Genomic DNA, 22,685 nt, shown 5'->3' with positions numbered 1-22,685 from the left:
TAAAAATTACATTTTCAATGCATACACTTTTATTTGCACTCAAAAGTATAAAATAAATAAAAATTGACCCCACAATTAAGCTAATTTTATGTGCTCAATAAAAGTGGGTGGCTTGCATAAAAAAATTTAAACGTCGAATGGAATTTGTGATTTAAAAAATAACGGGGGGGGGGGGGGGGATAAAATGTACGAGTATTAATAATACAATTTTAGTTTAAAACACGAATAGGACCACGATGGGCGGGACCTGGGCCGTTTTTTAATGAAACCTTGAATTGTCACGCGAGGAGGTGAGTCTGTGTGGGAATTTTCAGCTCGTTAGACTTTGTAGATCCGAAGATATTAAGCATCAAATATTCCAAAGAATATAAACAGACAACACAGCAAGTTAAATAAAAGTGTGTAAAAAAAAGGGCTACATTTTGTCGACCTGGCAGCATGAAACTTTTGTTTGAGAAACCAGTGATAGCGGGGCACCCTACCTCGGAATCGTCCCAGTAGAGGGTATCAAGAACACATCTTACAAACGTCGTGGTTGGGAAACAAAATAACAAGAGACATTTTTTTCTGAAATCGATATTTCAAGAGCTCCGCAATGCATGTGAATACATACATACATACCGGCACGAAGCAGTCGGTAAAGAGTCCCATGCGGCTTCGGAGTCGCCGGTTGCAGACCCCTGGTTTAGAGTATTTGACTACTGCTATAAATGTCCACGTGATGAGTCGCTTGTTGAGGTATCGTTTGTGGCCAGGTCGCTTCTGAAAAGGAGCTACAGTAGCTCAGTGGGCCTTACCTTCTAAAATAAAACAAAATATTAAAAAATTCTATTCCATGCCAGATTAAGCTCTTTTACAGATTTGGACCAATGTATGACACTGGATGGAAGTGGAATCCGCTTGAAAGGTATAAACAGACTGGGGATGTTTCAATTACAGTACTTAATAATGCTTTCAAGTTTTTAGCAACTGCATGCTAAAAAAGCTGATTGTTAATTTGAAAGCCTAATATTTGGGGATTTTTTTTTAATGTATGGGCGTGTTCATCCTTACGAGGCTTGAGTAGTTTTAATGTTATATTTGAGTGTGTGATTATAGCATTTGATGTTTACTTCGTTGCTTCCCAATGCATATATACTGTCGTGTTTTGTATGTGTTCGGCCAGTTACATGAGTAAATAGTAATGGAAAAACGTTGGGAGTATTTGTAAGTCATCATTTTGTTTCATAACAATATCATTTGCAGCCTGTTGTTAACACACTGCTGGATGAAGGCCTCCCCGTGTCAACTTCCCTGCATTGTGGAATGGCTTCCTGTACGGGAATTATTCAAGGATGATAGTCGATCGATAAATTCGACTTAGAAACTTTCAGAAATACGGACAAACCTGCCAGTATGTCCAGTTACCTGTTCGGACCGAGAGTCGTAAGTTCAACCGCCGCGGAATAGATGGCGGTGGTGGCATCTACATCAACAGAACGTGAAGAACCAGTGGCATCTGCATAAGTAGAGGAGTCCCTGTATATGTATTCATTCGCGATGATGTTTAAGCAGAGGCTAGTTATTCGTGGATTGTCTTGGAAAAGAGGAACTTCATCCTCTTGACATTTTTTTTCCCGGATGGAGGAAATGTGCGGATCATCCCATGCATAATAGGATTCACAGTGTTTTATCCCGTGAAACTGCCCCTGACCTACTGCTGCTGAAACAAAGTAAGTAGTTACTTACGTTGCCCGTGCATAATTTGTATTTTTAGATGATTTACCTTCTTGAAAAAACAATTTGGCCACGTCTCGCACCCCCCCCCCCCCCCAGAAAGGGCATCTCGCACCCCTAGGGGGTGCGTGCACCCACAGGTTAAGAAGAGGCACTGATTTAAGGTAGTAAACGTATAGTCAAATTTATATTTATGAAAAAAATATGAATAGGTTTTACCCTTTCTGGCAATAAAACAGGTGTTAAGATGTTCAAACACCAAAAAGAAACCTTTTGCAAGGAATCAAATTCTAGATTTGAAGCTTTCGTGACTGCAATGATTCATATTCTTAGGTTTTTTCGGTAAAGTCACGTAGGTAAAAACATTAAAAAGTTAAAAAAAATGTTTTTACCTACGTGACTTTACCGAAAAAACCTAAGAATAAGGAATCAAATACTGCTTTAACCACACACATTACTTGTGAACATGCAAACAAAACATGCTCTGATAATACTGTTATCCATTGCCCCCCTTCGCACGTGAAGGGCTCACAAGTGGCATCATCACATATATCCCTCTACTTAAGGAACGAAACAGGAGGATTTCGCCACAAATCTGGCTGTCCGCCTGATAATGCTAGTTGTAATTATTGGTGAAACGTCGTACTCTGATTGTAAATGTTGTAGAGTTGCTCTCCAACACACCAGTGTGCTGCACTAGTAACACCTTAGTATGTTCTGTTTAGGTGACAGAACATACGTTACATTTATATTTACGCGATCTAACCCAAAAAAAACCCTATATTATGGATGATATTGGTCGCGAAAGCCTGCTGCGTGTTAAACTGTCTTTGAAACCTATTGGTCTACACCAGAGACAGTCTTTAGGGGCCGTCCATAAATGACGTCACGCACCTAGGGGGGGGGGGGTCAGACATTTGTGACGAGGGGGGGGGGTGTTTGAGAAATGTGACGTCAAATAAAAATGCGCAACTTTAAATAAATATAGACAACACGTTCTACTTAATTAAATAGACTTTTTAATAAATGTTTTCTCCTACAACATCAGAGTGCAGCGTCACATTAAATACGCACTACAATGACAACAGTTTAAAGCGATTTGAAGCATGTTTAATATTTTTTTGGGGGGGAAGAGCTTTGTGACGTCATATTTGAGGGAGGGGTCTGACTTTTTGTGACGCCGTGTCCAAAATCGCGTGACGTCATTTATGGACGGCCCCTAAATTGTGGCCTAGTGTCAGACCCAGAGAACAACGCCAAAATGCGAACAGTACAAAGACAATGCCACGTATCAGAGCATCTGTAGCTCGGCGTGAGCAGCTACACAACGGGATACTTTTTTGCCAGTATACAATCAAAAACAAATATTTAGCAAGCAGCAACAGAGCGTTTAGTACCCGCAGATGTGGCCCAAGGGACAATGATACATTTATCCCACCACCCCTCCCCCATCCCTCCCCCACCCTTCCCCATCCCTCCCCACCCCTCCCCCACATCTCCCCACCTCTCCCCCACCCCTCCCCTACCCCCCCCACCTCTCCCCACCCCTCCCCCACCTCTCCACCCCTCCCCCATCCCTCCCTCCCTCACCCCCCCACCTCTATCCACCCCTCCCCCACCCCTCCTCACCTCCCCACCTCTCCCCACCCCTCCCCACCCCCTCCCCTCCCCCCACCCCTCCCCCATCCCTCCCACCTGCTTATTAAATGACCGCGGTCCCTTAAGTCAGGAATTCTCCCTTTTGAGAAAACGCGAGCCGACCAAAATCTTCATCGCTCCTTTTACAAAACGCGTCTATGGTTTATTTGCCTCGTATAACAGGGCCTCGCTAGAGAATGCCAAAGTAAAAATATTTCCTTTACAACATTTAATTTCCGCAGATAGATATTAAAACCTATAAAGTGTCATCCGTCGTCTCGGGGTAAGCGCGCGCATTCGTTTTGTTGTTTGGTGCCAATGCCATACGCGCCAGATTGATGGCCCTCTGTTAAAGCGGTCGTGAACTTTACTGTTTAATAACAGTCACGTACGTGTAACTAGTTTGGTTAATCCACTGCTAGATGACCCCCCCCCCCCATCATCGTGCCATACGCGCCAGATTGCTGGCTCTCGAGACGCGTACTTTTTGTTTTTTCGGTAATGTCACGTTGGTAAAACATTCTAATACATTAAATCACGCGTCCTTCTTTATGTGAGGACAATTTAGCGAAAGCACACCGCTTAAGTGTGTCTCCACCTGAAGAAGGACGCTTGTGTTGCGCCCAAAACGTCGTGATTTATTTTTATTTTTCACCGACGTGACTTTACCGAAAAAAACAAAGAGTATGAATCTTTGCAGTCACGAAAACTTCTGTTAAAGCGGTCGTGAACTTTGCTATTCACGTAATAGAGTCACGGACGTGTAACTCGTTTGTCAATGCACTGATAGATGAACCCCCACACAACCATCCTCCGATATCAAAAATCAATATTTATACTGGAGGAATCCGATGAGCTATAAAGCTCTTTTGCGCAGATGGCTGATGCTGACGTAGATCAACAACTATTTTTTATTTACATTGAGGTGGTTGAGGCAAAGTCATTTGTACCTTCGCCGCTAATGTTCACCGATAGTAATGCACATGAACTTGTTTTTTTCATGTTTAAACCCACTGCATGATAAAGGTTGTTTACACGCTTTTATTTAACTGTTGTTGTCGTATCCTCAAATCTTGTAACTTACTTTTAACCGACTTATTTTGAACCATATTTCACAATGGTCACAACGGATTTCTACGGTGCCACGGTGGCGAGATGTTATCTCTGTCGCCTGGTGTCCAGGAGGTCATGGGTTTGATTCTGACCCTGACGCCTGGTTATACATGGTGTTTCAAAAAGATGGACCCAATTTCAAAGATATAGCGATTTCAAATCGGGTCCATCCTTTTCAAACACCCTGTATATTTGGAGTTTTGCGTGTCTCTCTCCGTGGTCGCGTGGATTTTTTTCCGGGTCCTCCGGTTTTCCCCCTTCATTTAGAATCGACATCACGCGTTTAGAGTATTTGGCTGCTATACATTTCCACGTGATAAGCCACTTGAGCTACCATTTGTGGCCAGGTCGCTTCTGAAATAGAGCAGTGTAGCGCAGTGGGCCTTTGTAAGATAAAAAATATATAGTTCAGTAAATAGTTTAGTTTATATATCGTTATTAATCGTGTTTAACTCTTGTGATTTGAAATTTATCTTGGAGCAGGCGCACATGTTCATGGGACTTAAAGCATCATGAGGTTGTGTATGGTATTGTTTGTTTAGCAAACCTGATTCTTTTGATGAGTCCCCCAAGATTGAAACCGGTTCAGAGTTTTCTTACTTAAACAAATGCTGCTCTATGATATTGGTCTCAGCAAAGCCAATTAGCTGATGAATTCAACATGTTTGTGTAAATGTGGAAACATGACCGATGCTTATGTTTAATATACAAGACGTGTGAACGTGGCCATCTTGTATTGGGAGCTCATCTCGGAAGACTTTTCATCATTGCCATCAGCCAGCATCGTTCCATTGCTCAATGAAGGACTTCCCAAACTGTCGCCATCAATGCACATCATGGTGGATGATCTTATATGAAACTAAATATGATGTAATTTGTGATGTAATGAGAAGGCACAATTGGTGGGTGGCTGAGGAATAGATCAGTATCAGGGTAGGACCAGGGCCGGATGAAGGTTTTGTAGGCCCCTGGGCTACAGGTACTGTGAGGCCCCCAGTAATATTTTCAAAAGGAAAACAAAGTTAATAGAAGAGAACATTTATTTTTACAAGGATAACAACAAATAAAATTTGGGCTGCAGCCCCTAAAGCCCATGCCTTAATCCGACCCTGGGTAGGACCTATAACTCAGTTATGAAACTCTTGAGTTTTTGTGTCAGACCCATAATGTTATCTTACCCATTAAGTATGATCAACAATTAAAAAGATGATCCAGCATGTGTGAAATAGGGAGCTTGGTCAAAAGCCATTCCATGTTAAGTCTCTATGATTTCTCCATGCATTTTCTTCAGAATGGCATGCGCAGTGGCCACCCCGGTGCTGGAGCCTAGTGGGGACTTCCCGGCGTGGCTGGAGGCACAGGGCGTGAACGCGGAGGTGGCCCGGGCCATGCACTCAGAGCTGGGCATCCGGGACTACGGGGTCCTGCGCGCCTGCGTCGGGGACGGCCTCGTGCGGGCCGAGCTGCTGGCCACGGCGCGCGACCGCCTGCCCTTCGGCTTCTACGCCGTGCTGCGGCAGGTGGTGAAGGCCCTGCAGGGTACCGAGCCCCATGATGCTGGGATTCCGCGCTGGGACGACGCAGCTTCCTTTCCCAGCGACGTGTCACTGGGAGGCCTGGTGGAGGTGTTGCTTGCGCTGTTCAGCGGCTTGAGCCGGGAGCTGCTGTTGTCCGTGCAGAGGCTCGATGAAATAGACAATCCTAAATATGTAGTGGCTTCTTCATTGCCAAGTGCTCCCAGACCTGAAGATGGGACATTGGAATTGGACCATGGTAATAAAAGCATCATCATATCAAAAATATTTTAACTTATTCTCCAAAGATTGCATTGCATGCTCTGTAACAGCACAACTTAACTATTACCAGGTGTTGAATTAACGTTTTTTGAGACATGTACGATATGATGGATACAAATAAATTGTTACAAACATGTATTCTACTCACGAAAAGGATAAACAAGTATAAGTAAACAATATGGTGGCCTTCATTAATTTACTGCTGAATGAAGTTCTCTTCATGTTATGTCTGTCACAGGAATCGTTTATCATGGTAGTCTCACTTGAGCCACACAGCTGCACTTTGTTATCACCCGCCTATCTCTGCCAACTTCCCCTTTCTCACACTACTCCCCTTCACTCACTCTCCGTTCCAGCAGCCAACATTTTTTATCAAAACCCCTTGTCAACCTTAATCGGTGGGGGGAGGCATCTATTTTTCTCCTTTGCTGCTCCCAATGTCTGGAACTCCCTTTCCCCAGTGTTCCGTGCTGTCAACTCCCCCGCCTCTATTTAAGTCCAGATTTAAGACCTTCCATTTATCCTCTTCTTATGACTGACTTACCTGTCTGTAATTTTGTATTATTATTTTGTGATATTCTATTGGCAGTGGCGCACAAGCACTATCACAAAAGACTCGACACATTTGTGAATAACACTGCCTCAAACGGAAAACTATATAACAGGTCATATTTCAGGCAACTACCATTATTTATGTGATGTGAAGGAGGGCCATTGCCTGAAACGTCATGATTGTATATGCTAGGACCAAGGACGATTGCCCAAAATGTCACCTATTATATACTTTTCCTGCTTTGAGATTGCAGTACAAGAGACATCCATGGCTAAAAATGCAATCCTGGATTTAAAATGTTTCTCAGGAAGTTATACATGTTGAGTAGCATATTGCAGTGGTTTCATATGTTATTATGTTGTGGCTTTTAAATGTGTGCAGATGAGCCAGACCTGAGATCAATTCCAGCCATGGATGAAACCAAACCCAACAATTCAGTGGTGCAGATTAAAATGGAGCCTTTGGAAGGTAGATTACAGATTTCTATGATTCCACAAATGCTCGGCACATTTGTCATGTGTAGTGAATTTGGATGTCTTGTTGCACTGTTTGCAAACGAATATAGGATGCTTATGAATATTTATCCTGATGGTATTTATGTCCTGCCTTTGACCGAAGCATCTGGAATTCATACGATTATGCCAAATTTATGAAGCTAAGTAGGGGTGATTGTAAGAATCTTAGAGTAAAAAGGACATCCATGGCTTCATGTAGAATTCTTGTCTCAAACTGTCTCTCGTGAAACTGTACATGTTGAGTATATGCAGAAGTTTTTACATATGGCATTATTGTGGCTTTGAATTTGTGCAGATGAGCGAGAAGAGAGATTGACTCCAACCATGGATGACACCAAGCCCAACATTGCAGTGGTCCAAATTAAAACGGAGCTTCTGGAAGGTAGAGTTCATGAAGGCCTCAATTTGATGTGCCTGTTGTTTGACATATGTCACCACCCTGGTCAGTGTAGGTTGGTAAAGGGGGGGTGGCCCACGATCGGTTCAGATATCACTGGCCTTTTTAGGTGATCTGTGGCCAATAATCGATCTCAGGTTGTCGAATTTTCTGGCGCGGTTGTCTCAACCATTGCGCCACAGGGTTTTAGAATAGCACGATACATTGTTTTGGCAGATTTTATATTTGCCACGTAACAGTGAGCTAGTGCTGTTTTTCTGCAGAAGGTGCATGTCTCTTGAATGGCTGTCCTGAGCTCATCGTCCAGAAAGCGAAAACTCCACCAGATTTGAGAACAAACCTTGCACGCACAGCCGCCGCCCACCCCTTTGCGTGGCCACAACCGAACGGCATTATAACGGACGGTGAGGAAATGGCTGCAATACCTTCCTTCCAAACACTAATGCAGCAAAAAGATTAAAAATGCATGCGCAACTTAACGATGACCACGTTTTCAGCTGCTTATCAGGCAGTTTTCCTAAATCCTGCCTTGATAGTGCAGGTCTTCTAGTAAAAAGGACATCTGTGGGTACAAACAGATTTCTGGTTTTAATTTGTTATGTCATGAAACTACGTGTTGAGTGTATGCAATGGTTGTATGTATGATGTTGTGGATTTGAATTGTGCAGGTGAGCCAGGAGAGAGGACATCACCAACAATGGATGACACCATATCTAACTTTGCATCCGTACACATTGAAATGGAGCCTTTGGATGGTACAGTGCAACTTTTCCATGATTCCATTAAGCCCTCAACATGACGTGGGGGTTGATATATTAGCCTGGTCAGTGTGGGTTAATGAAATGGGTTGATGTGGGATCAGTTCAGATATCACCCACCTTTTATGTTAGCTGTGGTCAAAAATCAAAACTGAGATTGCTGGATTTATAGTGCACTTGCCTCAATCACATCACTGCTGGGTTTTAGGTTATATTTATACGTTATTACAGATGTTATATTTACCATGTGATGGTAAACTGGTGCGGTTTTTCTGCTTCAGGTGAATGTCACATGGACGGCCGCCCTGAGATCGTCCATAGGACGACATCACCACCAGATTTGAAACGAAATCTTGTGCACACAGCCGCTGCCCGCACATATGCGTGGCCAAAACCTGATGCTGAAATGCACGGCGAAGAAATCGCTGTCATTCCTTCTTCCCAAACACTGACGCAGCAACAGCAACTTGCATTTGCTCAGAGGGAGACAATTGTGAACGCTGTCTCAACGAACAACAGTGCGATGTCTTCCGTCCTCGAGGATGAGACGTTCAAGTTTAATCTCAAAGTGACTCAGCCAGAGGTTGCAGCTGAAAAGCGTCACCGGTGCGAACTGTGCGGCAAGACCTACTCGCTGGCGTTCAACTTGAAGCGCCACACGTACGTGCACACGGGCGCGTGGCCCTGCCGCTGCAAAGTGTGCGGGCACGGCGTGTTGCGCGCTAGCGACCTAAAGGAGCACATGCGCGTGCACACGGGCGAGCGGCCTTTCTGCTGCAACGCGTGCGGGCAGTGCTTCACGCGGGCCTGGCACCTGAGGTCTCACGAGCGCACGCACACAGGCGAGAAGCCGCACCGCTGTGGCTTGTGCGGCAAGGAGTTCACGCGATCCAACGGACTGCGGTTGCACCAACGCAAGCACGCGGGCGACAAAAAGTAGGGTGGCAGAGATGGGTAGGACAACGCGTGCTTTTCCGAGCCGACGACGATGCGGCGTTTTTTAAATTTTTAAAGAGGAGCGTTCGTTTTAACCAAGATGAGAACCAATCCTTGGGACGAGGCCATTCATGTTGGAATGCTTGTCTCTTATTTTGAAGAGGTGGTTCCTTTTGATACATGGGACATCGGAAAGGTAACCAAAAGACGTCCGTAGATTTAGAAAGAGTGGGAAGGGTTTTGTTTTGATGGGTTCAAACTTGTTTACAAATAAATGCCATTTTTTTATTACATGTAGCCATGGTACACAATCGCAATATTATGACGACATTCATAGCCACTTTTTTTTTTCAATGTCTTACGCAAACGTATCTAAATAACGTAAAACCATCACTGACTGGTACATGAATCTAACGTGTCTGCACAATATGTACCATGTAGAATTTTCACAAGTTGCTGTTTTATGGTATTGTGCTATGAAAAATATTAGTTCATCATCGTCGTCAGTCATGATCGTATAGTTGATACAGATCATCGAATTGTACAAAATTATTGTAAAGTGTTTGGTTATAATTGCAGTTGCAGAATAAAATTACATTTAAGTATATCGACCTTTCTGGACCAGTGACTTTTGTTTCAATAAGGCCAAAACCAATGGTTGGTTATGACTTAAATTTGTCAAACAAATGCTTGTTGTGGTGGTTGTGATGGTGGTGGCTGTGATGGTGGTGGCTGCGATGGTTGTGTTTGGTGGTTGAGTTGGTGGTGATGTGGTAGTAATAGCTGCAGAGAAGGTAAAATTTGAAATGAAAATTTGAAAATTAACTTAAATTTCGCTATACATTCCTCACACTCGTAATTCGATCAATATTTTGATGTAGAGTTTCCTTTAAAACCATCTCTTATTGGTATTTACATTATACTGTACCGTAATGTGCAATACCAGATTGAAACATGCGTTTGTATTATTTGGCTGCTGTACATTTCCACGTGATATGCCACTTTGTTGAGCCATAATTTATGACCAGGACACTTTTAAAATATAAGTTAATAGCTCAGTGGGCTTTACCTGGTAAGATAAAAAAATATATAGTTACATTTAATTTGTATGTATATTTTTACGTGATTTGTTTACCTTTCCTATACTTTGCACTCCTATCGTGTTTTTGTATTGTACAGTATGTTGTAACGTTCTGACCTGCCCCTACTGGACATCTGTGAAAAAAAGAGCTTTATAGCTCATCGGATTTCTCCTCCAGTATAAATAAATTTTCTAGAGTTTGCATGTTCTCCCCGTGGTTCGCGTGGATTTTTCTCCGGGTCCTCCTGTTTTTCCCTCCACGTTTAGAATCAACATCGCGCGTTTAGAGTTATTTGGCTACTGATATAAATTTCCACACGATCAGCCACTTCGTCGAGCTATCATTCGTGTTAGCCAGGTTCGCTTCTGCATACCTGTCAACCCGTACGGTTTACCTGTATTCTTGCACAGGGAAATTGAGTTTTCAGGTCCACACGGCGTACAGCCGTTTCAATACGGGCAACAAAAATCTACTTAGTGACATCGTTTTGTCTATTTGTGTTTCTCCCTTGTGATGGGACTTTGCAGGATGACCGTTGAGATTGATAAGGGCACGGGGTGACCAATAAGGTCTGAATTGGTCATTAATAATCAGGTAGGCACCGATAAGGTGTTGACAGATATACTTCTGAAAAATAGCTCCATAGAGCTCAGTGGGGGAGCCTTAATACCTGGAAAAATAAAAATGAGAATTATCCTATGGAATCGCCAGCGCCATCGATTCCTTTGTGGCAGTGAAGTCAAATCAGAATCGATACCCAGCTGGTTGACTTACGTGGGTAGCGTGAGGTTTACTGTACCGTTTACAGTAGGGTAACAACCATCATCTGCTTTAACACAGCTCACGGTTGATTTTTTTCCCCCGTGTGCCTCTGATAACTCCATCAATAACCGTAAACGCAGTAGAGAATTCCCCGGTGGGGTTAAGGTAATGCAGGGGTGGGGAACGTCCGGCCCGCGGGCCGTATGAGGCCCACGAATTAATTTGGTGTGGCCCTGCCAAGCCAACCGCAGGTGGGACTCGAAATTCAATAAATCTCAGGAGCAAACCTGGAAAAGCAGTTGCGAGTAGCAGCAACATCATCAATAGCCAGCTAACATCACCACGCCTCGCCCAAAGAGAAGCAGTTCCAGCCATCGCATTAGGGGTGAGTTAATTAAATGTTTGACCAAATGTAACAGGCTAATTTTTTAAGTTGATAATTTTGTATGGCCCGCCGATGATGTTATAAATATCCAAATGGCCCTTGGTAGAAAAAAAGGTTCCCTACCCCTCTTAACTACATTATAAATAGTGATTATTAACCACGTTATTATGTTTTATTTTTAGTATTTTATTACTTCCCTTCTACGTGACTTTACCGAAAGAACCAAGAACACGTTATACCAGCAGCTATTCTGCATTGTAAGAGGTGTGAATGCGATAGCAACTGCAATAGCCCAGCTCGACTGCAATATTGTTAGAAGAATCGAAACGGTGTGTAACAGTACAATGCTGCTGTCACTAACAATACTGGAGCAGCTATAAAACATTGTGTATGTTGAACTTTTTTCGCGCCGTACGTAGCCAACCGTGTTAATCGGAGGTGCAGCGTTGAGTCTATGGGCGGTAGATATGTATTTTGAACTTCTTACGCGCCGTACTATCAGACCGTGCTAAGGGGCCATCCATAAATGACGTCACGCACCTAGGGGGGGGGGGTTGAGAAAATTGACGTCACATCAAAATGTGCAGCTTTAAATAAATATAGACAACACGTTCTACTTAATTAAATAGACGTTTTAATAAATGTTTTTTCCTACAAAATCAGAGTGCAGCTCCACATTAAATACCCACTACAATGACAATAGTTTAAAGCGATTTGAAGCATGTTTTATTTTTTGGGGGGGGTGGGGGGGGGCAGAGCTTTGTGACGTCATATTTGAGGGGGGGTCTGACTCTTTGTGACGCCGTGTGACGATGGGGGGGGGGGGGGGGTCAAAAATCGTCCAAAATCGCGTGACGTCATTTATGGACGGCCCCTAATCGGAGGTGCAGAGTGGAGTCTATGGGCAGTGTTAGCCTATGGGCGGTATATATGTATATTGAACTTCTTTCGCACCGTGCATAGCCAACCGTGTTAATCGGAGGTGCAGCGTTGAGTCTATGAGCGTTGTTTGTCTCAGGGCAGTGTGTATGTTGAAGGAATAACTGGGACAAGATGTTGGGGATGAGAGGATGATGATGAGAGGGACGGGAAAATAGCTTCATAACTTCGGATTTCTCAAGAATAAACAAATTCTGATAATTCTAGATTTGAAGTTTTCGTGAAGAGTATAGATTCTGATAAATGGAAGAGAGAAGGAAGGGAGTGAAAAGAAATGAGCTGCACGAAGCGACGTTTGTTTTCACAGGAGGCGGGGAGAATGCATTCAGAATGGGGGTGGCCACGCAGAAGTCACGTGGTTTACAGGAGGCTTGAGCTGATTTAGATTATTTTCAGTTCAATATGTATTAATGTCTTGGCTGTTCAATACACTCGCACTTGCCCATACAGTTACAATAGCTGCGTCGCGTGTTCACGTACGTGTAAGGCACAGTGTTTAATGACACAGACTAGGAGAGCAATTAACACGTTCATCTTCTTGGTTCTTTCGGTAAAGTCACGTAGAGGGAAGTAATAAAATAATAAAAATAAAACATAATAAAACAATTCTCACGACGTTTCGGCTACAACGCAAGCAGCCGTCTTCAGATGAAGAATGAGACACTGCCAAGCTAGGAGCTTATATATAAGCTGAGTTGGAGGTGGAAGAAGAAGAGAGCCTTAACAAAAGAATGTGCATATCAAGAGGAATTTAGCATATTCATGGGAAATGCGTAGGAGGTGGGCGGGGGGGTTTCAAAGTCATATTATGCCCATGCATTATGCAGGATCAGCAGCACCAAAGGGAGGGGGGGTAGCATTAACAAAGGGAGGGCATGTTAATAGTATGTAGAAGCAATGAAACATGTGAATGGGAAAACGGTGGCAGGAGATCCGCAGCGGAGCAAATAATGCATTCCCTGTGGAGAGCACAAGATACACAGTTAATGCCAGTGAGTGGACTGCGGTCTGAAAGTCACCATAAACGTGAACAACAATCAGTTAAGATCCGAAGTGGTTTATTACGTCCTTCCAATGATTGCTGAGCCAGAATCCATCTTCTCGGTTGAAATTGTCTCTGTGTTTGTATATGTGGATCGCCTCATGAACGAATCTCTCATGGTAGCCAGATGGCTTGCAGAGAACCTCTGTCTTGGAGAAGTCAATGTCATGTGAACCCACTGTATTGTAACAGTGATCTGCCACGGCTGAGGTGTTTGTCCTACCGTGTTTCAGGTCAGCTTTATGTTCACGGATGCGGTCCGAGACTTGTCGTTTGGTTTCTCCAATGTAACTGCTACCACAGAGGCAACTTAGTTTGTAGACGTACGTGTTTGAGTTCACTGGCAATGTGTTCCTGGTCGGAGATGCATTGGGCTCTATGGTATAGAGTCTTGATGAGGGAGTTCTTCTGGGATGGATGGTGGTGGGAATCCGGTTTTAGGTAGACATCCGTATGGGTGGCTTTCCTGTAGACAGAATGGCTCATTGAACCATCAGGTCTCCTTTTAATTAGGACATCCAAAAAGGGTAGCTTGCCATTTTTTTCGACTTCCATGGTGAATCTGATGGCTGGGTGTATGGAATTGATGTGGTCGAGAAATTGGTCTAGAGCAGGAAGTCGAAAAAGATGGCAAGCTACCCTTTTTGGATGTCCTAATTAAAAGGAGACCTGATGGTTCAATGAGCCATACTGTCTACAGGAAAGCCACCCATACGGATGCCTACCTAAAACCGGATTCCCACCACCATCCATCCCAGAAGAACTCCCTCATCAAGACTCTATACCATAGAGCCCAATGCATCTCCGACCAGGAACACATTGCCAGTGAACTCAAACACGCACGTACGCCAAGCTCTTAAGGCTAATGGTTACTCCGACTACACAATCCGCAAGGCCATCACTCCAACCGTCAAGAAGGATCCTGCTGAGGAGCCTTTCAAAACCATCACCTTACCCTACATTGCTGGGGTCACAAAAAAGATCTCCAAAATCCTGATTAAACACAAGATTCAGGTACGATTCAACACAGTACATAAAATCCGTGATCTGGTTCCGTCTGTAAAAGACGTGGTTCCAGACATACAGTACCCTGGCGTCTACAAACTAAGTTGCCTCTGTGGTAGCAGTTACATTGGAGAAACCAAACGACATGTCTCGGACCGCATCCGTGAACATAAAGCTGACCTGAAACACGGTAGGACAAACACCTCAGCCGTGGCAGATCACTGTTACAATACAGTGGGTTCACATGACATTGACTTCTCCAAGACAGAGGTTCTCTGCAAGCCATCTGGCTACCATGAGAGATTCGTTCATGAGGCGATCCACATATACAAACACAGAGACAATTTCAACCGAGAAGATGGATTCTGGCTCAGCAATCATTGGAAGGACGTAATAAACCACTTCGGATCTTAACTGATTGTTGTTCACGTTTATGGTGACTTTCAGACCGCAGTCCACTCACTGGCATTAACTGTGTATCTTGTGCTCTCCACAGGGAATGCATTATTTGCTCCGCTGCGGATCTCCTGCCACCGTTTTCCCATTCACATGTTTCATTGCTTCTACATACTATTAACATGCCCTCCCTTTGTTAATGCTACCCCCCCCCTCTCTTTGGTGCTGCTGATCCTGCATAATGCATGGGCATAATATGACTTTGAAACCCCCCCGCCCACCTCCTACGCATTTCCCATGAATATGCTAAATTCCTCTTGATATGCACATTCTTTTGTTAAGGCTCTCTTCTTCTTCCACCTCCAACTCAGCTTATATATAAGCTCCTAGCTTGGCAGTGTCTCATTCTTCACCTGAAGACGGCTGCTTGCGTTGTAGCCGAAATGTCATGAGAATTGTTTTATTATGTTTTATTTTTATTATTTTATTACTTCCCTTCTACGTGACTTTACCGAAAGAACCAAGAAGATGAATCCCTGCAGTCACGAAAGCTTTAAATCGAAATTTAATTAACACGTTCCTTCAGAGTGGGCAGGTAGGAACTTGGTTGGACAACGCATTCGTGCGATCCGTGTCACGCGGCGCAAGCTGCGTGGGGCGGCGCGTCACGTGGTGCTGAGCCCGCGCGAAGCGCTCTATGAAATACAAATCAAGGGCGTGGCTATGCACGACAGACAAATAATCCCTGGTGGGCAGTGTGGAACTGTTGTTCCTACCTGTATAAAGTTGGATACAAAGCCGCATTAGGTACAATTAATATTTTTTCCCCTGACCGTGGGATAGATTTAACACTGGCCAAAGTCGACTTTAACACGGATCCTTTCCTTTTTAAAAGGTACAGTGACTCTATATCTCTGGCCTCTACATGTGCTGTGCCCAAAACCTCGCCTGTTGTTAAACAACAAAATGTTATTCACGCAGTGTTATTGACGAACGTCTGAAGTCTGTTTTGTTATTTGTGCATGTGCACCACTGGCATTGCGGTACAGTTTCGCCCATTAACTTGTTTCATGTATTTTTTAAAGGCCGTCGCTCAACGTTATCGGACGTCCGTCGCAGGCCCAAGGCGGCCAAGAGCTGTGGAAAGTATGCCCCATTGCGCGGCGTTGGGCTGCAGCAACAGCTCCAGGAAAGTCTTTGAGGACAAGGTTTCCTTCTTCAGGTTCCCATACACGGACCCAGGCCTCTTGAGGCGCTGGTGCCTCAACATCGGCCGAAAGAGCTGGTGGCCGAGCCGCTTCTCCCGCCTGTGCTCCGACCACTTCACGCCGGACTGCTTCGAGGCCAAGTTCTACGACGACAGGATCCGAGCCATCGACGAGAAGGACCCGGTCAAGCATCCGAGCTCCAAGACGCTCAAGAGGGGCTCCGTGCCCACACTCTTCCTGAAAGCCCATGCCCGAGCTGTGGACCACAGACACCGAGGGAGACCCTTGCGCGAGTGTGTGCCCTCAAAGGTGAACGGTGCCGGTCTGTTTGGATTTAATGGGCAGAGTAGGGAGAGGTTCCCACCCTAAATTCCAGTTGGCAGATGCTCCCTTTCCCTTGCAGATGCGGAGAGAAAGAAGCAGGATTAGGCAATCATGTCCCGAGCCCCAACCCTAGCCATGAACCCCTGACCCCTCAACTCTTACCCCTAAACCATGAACCTTAATCCTTATCCCTAAAACCTAATCCTCTAAACCCTAACCCTTAACACTAAACCATACATTTAAACCCCTGAATTCTGAATCTTTACCACTGACACTTCTAACATTAAGCCCTAACCTCAAAATGTTCATCACCGATCCCCAAGAAAGGGCTGTGATTGAATACAAATAAAATCTTTGTATACAAATTTGCATGGACAAAAGTGCCGTAAATGCTGTTTCTTTAGCAAATACAAGGCCAGTAGCTTGTGAAAATGTATAAACAAATTAACGCATCGTAAAAGTTGTACAATTTATTTCTGCCCAGCCCATGAAAATGGCGTGCGCGGTCGCTGTACCATTGTTGGACACGACCGGGGATTTTGCGGCATGGCTGGAGGCGCAGGGCGTGAACGCAGAGGTGGCCCGGGCCATGGACTCAGAGCTGGGAATCCGGGACTACGGGGTCCTGCGCGCCTGCGTCGGGGACGGCCTCGTGCGGGCCGAGCTGCTGGCCACGGCGCGCGACCGCCTGCCCTTCGGCTTCTACGCCGTGCTGCGGCAGGTGGTGAAGGCCCTGCAGGGTGCCGAACCCCACGACGTTGGGACGCCGCGCTGGGATGACGACACCACTGCTGTCTCCTCTGGCGACGTGACGCTGGGAGGCCTGGTAGACGTGCTGCTTGCGCTGTTCGGCAGCTTGAGCCGAGATCTGCTGTTGTGTGCACAGAAGCTAAGAGCCATGGATGATCAACAAGATAAAGCAGATTCTCCTTTATCTGCAGGAGCTAAAAGCCCTGAAGACATACCAGAAATGGATCAATGCAACGAGAATGGTATAAAATCCAATAAAAGAATGTTTTTTCAACTCCGAGTTTCACATAAATAAATTATTCTAGCTTGCTTACATTCTCACATTATAGACTGCAACAGTTTAAGACAAAATGCACGCCCTTAGCTAACCATGGTTCATATTTTAGTGTCTGCATGTTCTTGAGCATTTGGTAACCTTAAACTCGTGATGGAAGTTCCAAGTTACTATGGTGAGAGAACATGTATCTGTATATGCTGGCTACTAATGTCTTTCCACTGAGATGCATAGTAGTGCAAGTATGACTATAAAATATATTTCATGAGGTACAAACTGAATTTTGGTTGTTTCAAAACAATTTATTGGAAATATACATGTTAAGCATATCCATTGCAAATACATATGTTGCTGTTGCTGCTGTTATGGCTTCTAATATGTATAGATGAGCCTGAAGTGAGCTCGGCCCCATCCATGGAAGACAGAAAAATCAATTTCACATCGGACCAGATTAAAATGGAACCCTTTGAAGGTATACATTTCATATGATTTAACAGCCACTCAATTTGACATGGAGTTGGTTTGGTTGGTTCAACTAAGTTGCTAACAACTGGGTAAATAAATGGTGCCCAAATTACTTGTGTCTGCATGTCATACGTTCAACATTTGTCGTGTTATTTTCTAGAGTCCGTTGCCGAGTTTTCCGATGCTGTTCTACTTCCTCAACCATCAGAACGTGAGCCGGCAGAGCACACTTCAAGCGAGCCTCTCGGTAAGTGTGAGCCATAGGACAACTCAAACCAAGAAAACGTGTGTATATATATGCGGACGTGTACAACCCTTTTAGTCAATCTACTGCTGGATGAGGGCCTCCCAACATGCGAGTCATGGGGATTTATTTGCTCGTACGTCACCGTGCTGGTCAGTGCTGGTTGGTGAAGGTGGGGAGCATAGCCATGGGAGGATATAAGTATGGTACAACAATAGATGTTGCTGTCCTGCCCTCTGCTGTCCATTATGTAGCCCTCCCTGTATGTCTATGGTCCCTGACTTCACCTGTCCACACTGACCAGCATGGTGAAGTATGGTCAAATAGCCCCCACAACCGACATGGCGTGGGGCGGCCCTCATCAGCCAGGAAGACGCAGCCTCGGTACGTATCTACAATATATTTATTTATGTATTTATGTTTTTGCTTGCATCTTTTAAGTTTAGAACATTTTAAACGAAAACTTTTAACAGGCATACGTACTGGTACCTTGTGCGATCCTCTGCTTACTTATCCCTGCATTTCATTCGCTGAAGGGTCTCTGCCAACTTTAGCCTCTCGAGATGGTGGGAATATTTATGTCTGATGGTGATTATGATCGCCTTGGTGTCGTGGAAATGTGTCACTTGTCAAATAAAAAGCTTGCGTGCCAGACTTGTCATGAGTAACCCTTGTGCTTATTTAACAGGTATAATACCACATTTATGATGAACAAACTAAATATTTATCATAATCTTGAAAAATATATTTTTTTTTTTCCATAAACCATTGTATGTAGACCTGCATTCATTATGCGACACTCATATTCATTAGCATGTGAACAGTGCCCCATTTGGAGACCTTTAAAATAGATTAATTTGGGATCATTCTTTCCAGCTTATCCCAAATTCTGGCTTCGAAAGGTTTTCCTGTCCGTCACAGAGAGAGAGTTCTAGACAGAGTTCGAGACATAGATATCGAGGAAAGTGTGGCAAACGATGTTCGCTTAAACATATTGCCTATATGGCCTCTTGTTGCAGCAGCCCCTTTTGCCCACTTCAGCAATTGTTTCTTGCTGTGGTTGTCCCACTTGATGACGGACGCTTGTGTTGCGTCCGAAACGTCGTGATTTTATTTATTTTATTTTATACCTACGTGACTTTACCGAAAGTACCAAAGAGTATGGATCCCTGCAGTCACGAAAACTTCAAATTTAGATTAACATATTTTTATGTTTGGAATGATGTGTCTTCTGCTGAAGGTCTTTTGGACGAATCGCCCGAGCTCATAATCTCCAACTTGACCACAATGCCAGATACAAGAACAAATCTTACTTGCACAGCCGACACCCGCCCTTATCCATGGCCGTACCCATCTTTAGGTGAAACTAACAGTGAAGAAGATACAACTGCCACCACCTCTATCACTATTAACACTTCTCAGCCAGTGACACAGCAGCAACGCTTGTTTGTGTTGAGTGACCCAATCAGGAGAACGGTCTCAGCAAACCACAGCCAGAAGCCTTTTGCTGATGAGAGCGAGATGTACGGGTTTCAACTTGCGAAATCTGATCTAGAGAGGCCCCGGCTAGAAAGCACTGGAGAAAAGCCGTACCGCTGTGAGGTGTGCGGGCAGACTTACTCGCAGATTTGTGGCCTGAAGCGCCATCTGCGCATGCACACAGGCGAGAAACTCCACCGCTGCGAGGTGTGCGGGCGCGGATTCCCGCAGTCGAGCAGCCTCAAGGTCCACCTGCGCACGCACACGGGCGAGAAGCCGTTCCACTGCGACGTTTGCGGAATGCGCTTCTCGCAGAAAAGTCACGTGAAGACCCACCAGCGCAAGCACATGGGGGACACGGTCTAACAGCGGTGTAACAGCGGCGCAACGCGTTCAATGGAATCTTTTCAGTGTCTTGCCTGGTCGATGAATTGCCTGGTACTTAGTCCATCCCGTGTCACCGATTCATTTGCGCAGACTGATGCTTGTTCACCCAGGAATGGCTCATTGAGTCTCGATACTTTTTAAGGAGGGTCCTGCCAAGTTTTGACAGCAGCGGGTGGTGATGCTATGTGTAAACCCAATTGAGTCATTTGGAGAGAATTTTTAAGCATTGACATGTATTTTGGCTAATACCAGTTATATTGTATGGTTTTTTTAAGCTATGGGAGGAAACTGGTTAACCCAGAGGAAACATATGCAAAACAGGGAGAGAACAAGCAAACCCCACACAGAAAAGCGCATGCGTTAGCACTCGAATCCAGTCGCTTCTTGTGAGACACGACTGTTACCAGTATACCGTCCTGCTGCCAATTGTCTCCAATGTCACTTGGAGCTCTTGCCACGTAAAATCTGTAAATGTGATATCGCTCTGCGCTCTTTGGTTCCATCGCATCAACGGTATCATTTTTAATTTACAATGTTTCCAGGTCCCTTAAAAAGGGCCGTTCAGCTTTTTTCTCCAATGCCGTGCGGAATTCAAGGCCCAGCCAGTGCAGGCAGCAATCCTTGATGATGAATGCGATGATTGGTGTGTAGACAGACCTGTTGGTCTGTAGACAGACCTTGTTGGCATGTATTGGCATCTGTGACACTATCGCTTGAAGAGAAGTTGCACCGTCACAAATCATGTTCAATTGACGTTTCTCTGAGGTCTGCTCACCAGAATGTTTACAACAATTAGGAGCATGATATGGAGTCCTAAGTGTTCAGTCTTCTTGGAGCTGCTTGTTTGGGCCATTATATCTAGATGTTTATTGCGCCGAAAATACGCAACAGGAACATTTTTATGTTTTCATTTAACTTGTGGGTGACGTGTGTCCGAGTTCAATGCATTACATCTCACCTTATGCCGTAGCTATCCAGTGTGCAGGCGGTGCGACTGTACGGGGGCTTAGAGGCCGGAGGTGCCTCGGTGAAATTTGGTAAAGGGGAGAAATTGGACAGGGGCCCTAATTACGTTTCTTGCACACCAGGGCCAATGCCAACCCAAACTGAAAAGGTCTCCAGTATTTGTGAGACCTCAACACTTGTGAAGGAGTTTGAGGCCCATTTGGGCTACTCTCAATTAACGTAGCGTTTCATGGACTCCACAAAGATGCACTTCAGGAAATCATAAAGGTCTTCCGAAGAGCTTTTACTGCCAAATTGAGATGGTAGCATGGCACCAGACGTCTTTAAAGTAAGATGTATTATTCCTCTCTTGGCATATAAACAACACAATTCGGAGAAATCACTCTGCTTTAAGGTAAATGAGTAGCAAGTTCACATTGTGACATTCCAAGCTGAAGATGCTGCCTGATGAACATTAATGTAAATATTGAAAGCGTGAAATATATTTAAAAGGATATAAATTAATGAGGGATGAATTTAAAATGTCGGCTTAACACAATGGATTTATGGTGCGAAATAAAGACTGGTACTATTAAATGTTCTATGTTTTACTGTATTCTGCAATAATATCCTTGTGATTTTATTGGTATTGTATTTGGTATGTATTAATTCTACAGCTGCCACCGCAATTGCTGCACAATTCGGTGGACTATTATCACTTTTTGCCAAGCAATTTTTGCAAGAATATACATACTTGTAAAATGTCATATTATCCTTTTTGACTGATGAGAAAATCTTACGGTTATATTGTGTAAAATGTAATTTTAAATAAATTAGATTCCTGTTACTTGTCAATGTTTTATTTTTGGTTGCACATAAAGCTTTGTTGATCACAGTGGTGAGTCCTATATGGGCAGTTCAATGCAAATCTTAAGGCCGAGTGATACATTGAGTCAAGCTTCTTCAGTACAGTACTTGGGGCTGATTTATACACGATGTCACAGTAATCAAGTGGAGGCAGTATGGTAGCTTTTATCAATTCCAAACGGAACACAGGGGGGGAAGCAGTGCTTGTGTCGATATAGAAAACCTATTTTATTTTTTGTCTTTTTCCCAATATAATCAATGTGATCTTCAAAATTCAGTTTTGAATCCAGGATGACCCCAAGATACTTATAGATCTTGACTTGCTCTATTTGATCATTATTTAAGGAATGTAATTGGGGGAAAATTAACTAAACAATCGCTACCACTACGTTCTGATTATTGCTAAGCGCGCTATAGTCTTTCCGTTATTGAGGCATGACTTTGTTGCGTAAAATGTACCCCCTCCCAAGTGAAAACGAGGCAAATATGAGTACTGTACCGATTTTGTATAACATTACTAGCCCCGCCCACTTCTTTATGACCCTTGGGCTACACCCATTTAAAACTTTTAAATCAGTCTGTCTCAACAGCAGACTATGCTTTCCTAGCTAATGACGGACGTTTGTGTTGCGCCCGAAACGTCGTGACTTATTTTATGTTATACCTACGTGACTTTACCGAAAGAACCAAAGGGTAGTAATAGTCTAAA

General features: G+C 44.2%; 2 protein-coding genes across 3 annotated transcripts; both read left to right on the top strand.

Annotated features, from left to right (window-relative positions):
- The first annotated feature begins 3,472 nt into the window (after positions 1-3,472).
- LOC144952719 (uncharacterized) lies at positions 3,473-9,966 on the top strand. 2 transcript variants are annotated; one of them, XM_078883211.1, is made up of 6 exons: positions 3,473-3,637; positions 5,759-6,240; positions 7,627-7,713; positions 7,992-8,132; positions 8,397-8,483; positions 8,768-9,966. In XM_078883211.1, exons 2-6 carry the CDS (start codon positions 5,760-5,762, stop codon positions 9,424-9,426), a joined length of 1,455 nt encoding a protein of 484 aa, XP_078739337.1. In that variant the 5' UTR covers positions 3,473-3,637; position 5,759; the 3' UTR covers positions 9,427-9,966. The 2 variants fall into 2 exon arrangements, with proteins under 2 accessions (XP_078739337.1, XP_078739345.1); XM_078883219.1 differs by lacking the exon at positions 7,992-8,132.
- Positions 9,967-11,259: 1,293 nt separating this feature from the next.
- Positions 11,260-17,813, top strand: LOC144952943 (uncharacterized). Its single transcript, XM_078883434.1, has 3 exons — positions 11,260-11,651; positions 16,119-16,550; positions 17,050-17,813. The coding sequence occupies exons 2-3, from the start codon at positions 16,182-16,184 to the stop codon at positions 17,608-17,610; spliced, it is 930 nt and encodes a 309-aa protein (XP_078739560.1). The 5' UTR covers positions 11,260-11,651; positions 16,119-16,181; the 3' UTR covers positions 17,611-17,813.
- The last annotated feature ends 4,872 nt before the right edge of the window (positions 17,814-22,685 follow it).

The sequence above is a fragment of the Lampetra fluviatilis genome, chromosome 3, assembly GCF_964198595.1.
Source record: "Lampetra fluviatilis chromosome 3, kcLamFluv1.1, whole genome shotgun sequence".
NCBI classification, from domain to species: Eukaryota; Metazoa; Chordata; class Hyperoartia; order Petromyzontiformes; family Petromyzontidae; genus Lampetra; species Lampetra fluviatilis.
This window is presented reverse-complemented; position numbering and strand designations above follow the sequence as displayed.

Bases quoted from the DNA above. Each gene is read 5' to 3' on its own strand.
- LOC144952719 (XM_078883211.1), top strand. From the start codon at position 5,760: ATGGCATGCGCAGTGGCCACCCCGGTGCTGGAGCCTAGTGGGGACTTC. The intron at 6,241-7,626 runs GTAATAAAAGCA...GAATTTGTGCAG, and splicing joins GACATTGGAATTGGACCATG to ATGAGCGAGAAGAGAGATTG. The intron at 8,484-8,767 runs GTACAGTGCAAC...TTTCTGCTTCAG, and splicing joins TGAAATGGAGCCTTTGGATG to GTGAATGTCACATGGACGGC.
- LOC144952943 (XM_078883434.1), top strand. From the start codon at position 16,182: ATGCCCCATTGCGCGGCGTTGGGCTGCAGCAACAGCTCCAGGAAAGTC. The intron at 16,551-17,049 runs GTGAACGGTGCC...ATTTCTGCCCAG, and splicing joins GCGAGTGTGTGCCCTCAAAG to CCCATGAAAATGGCGTGCGC.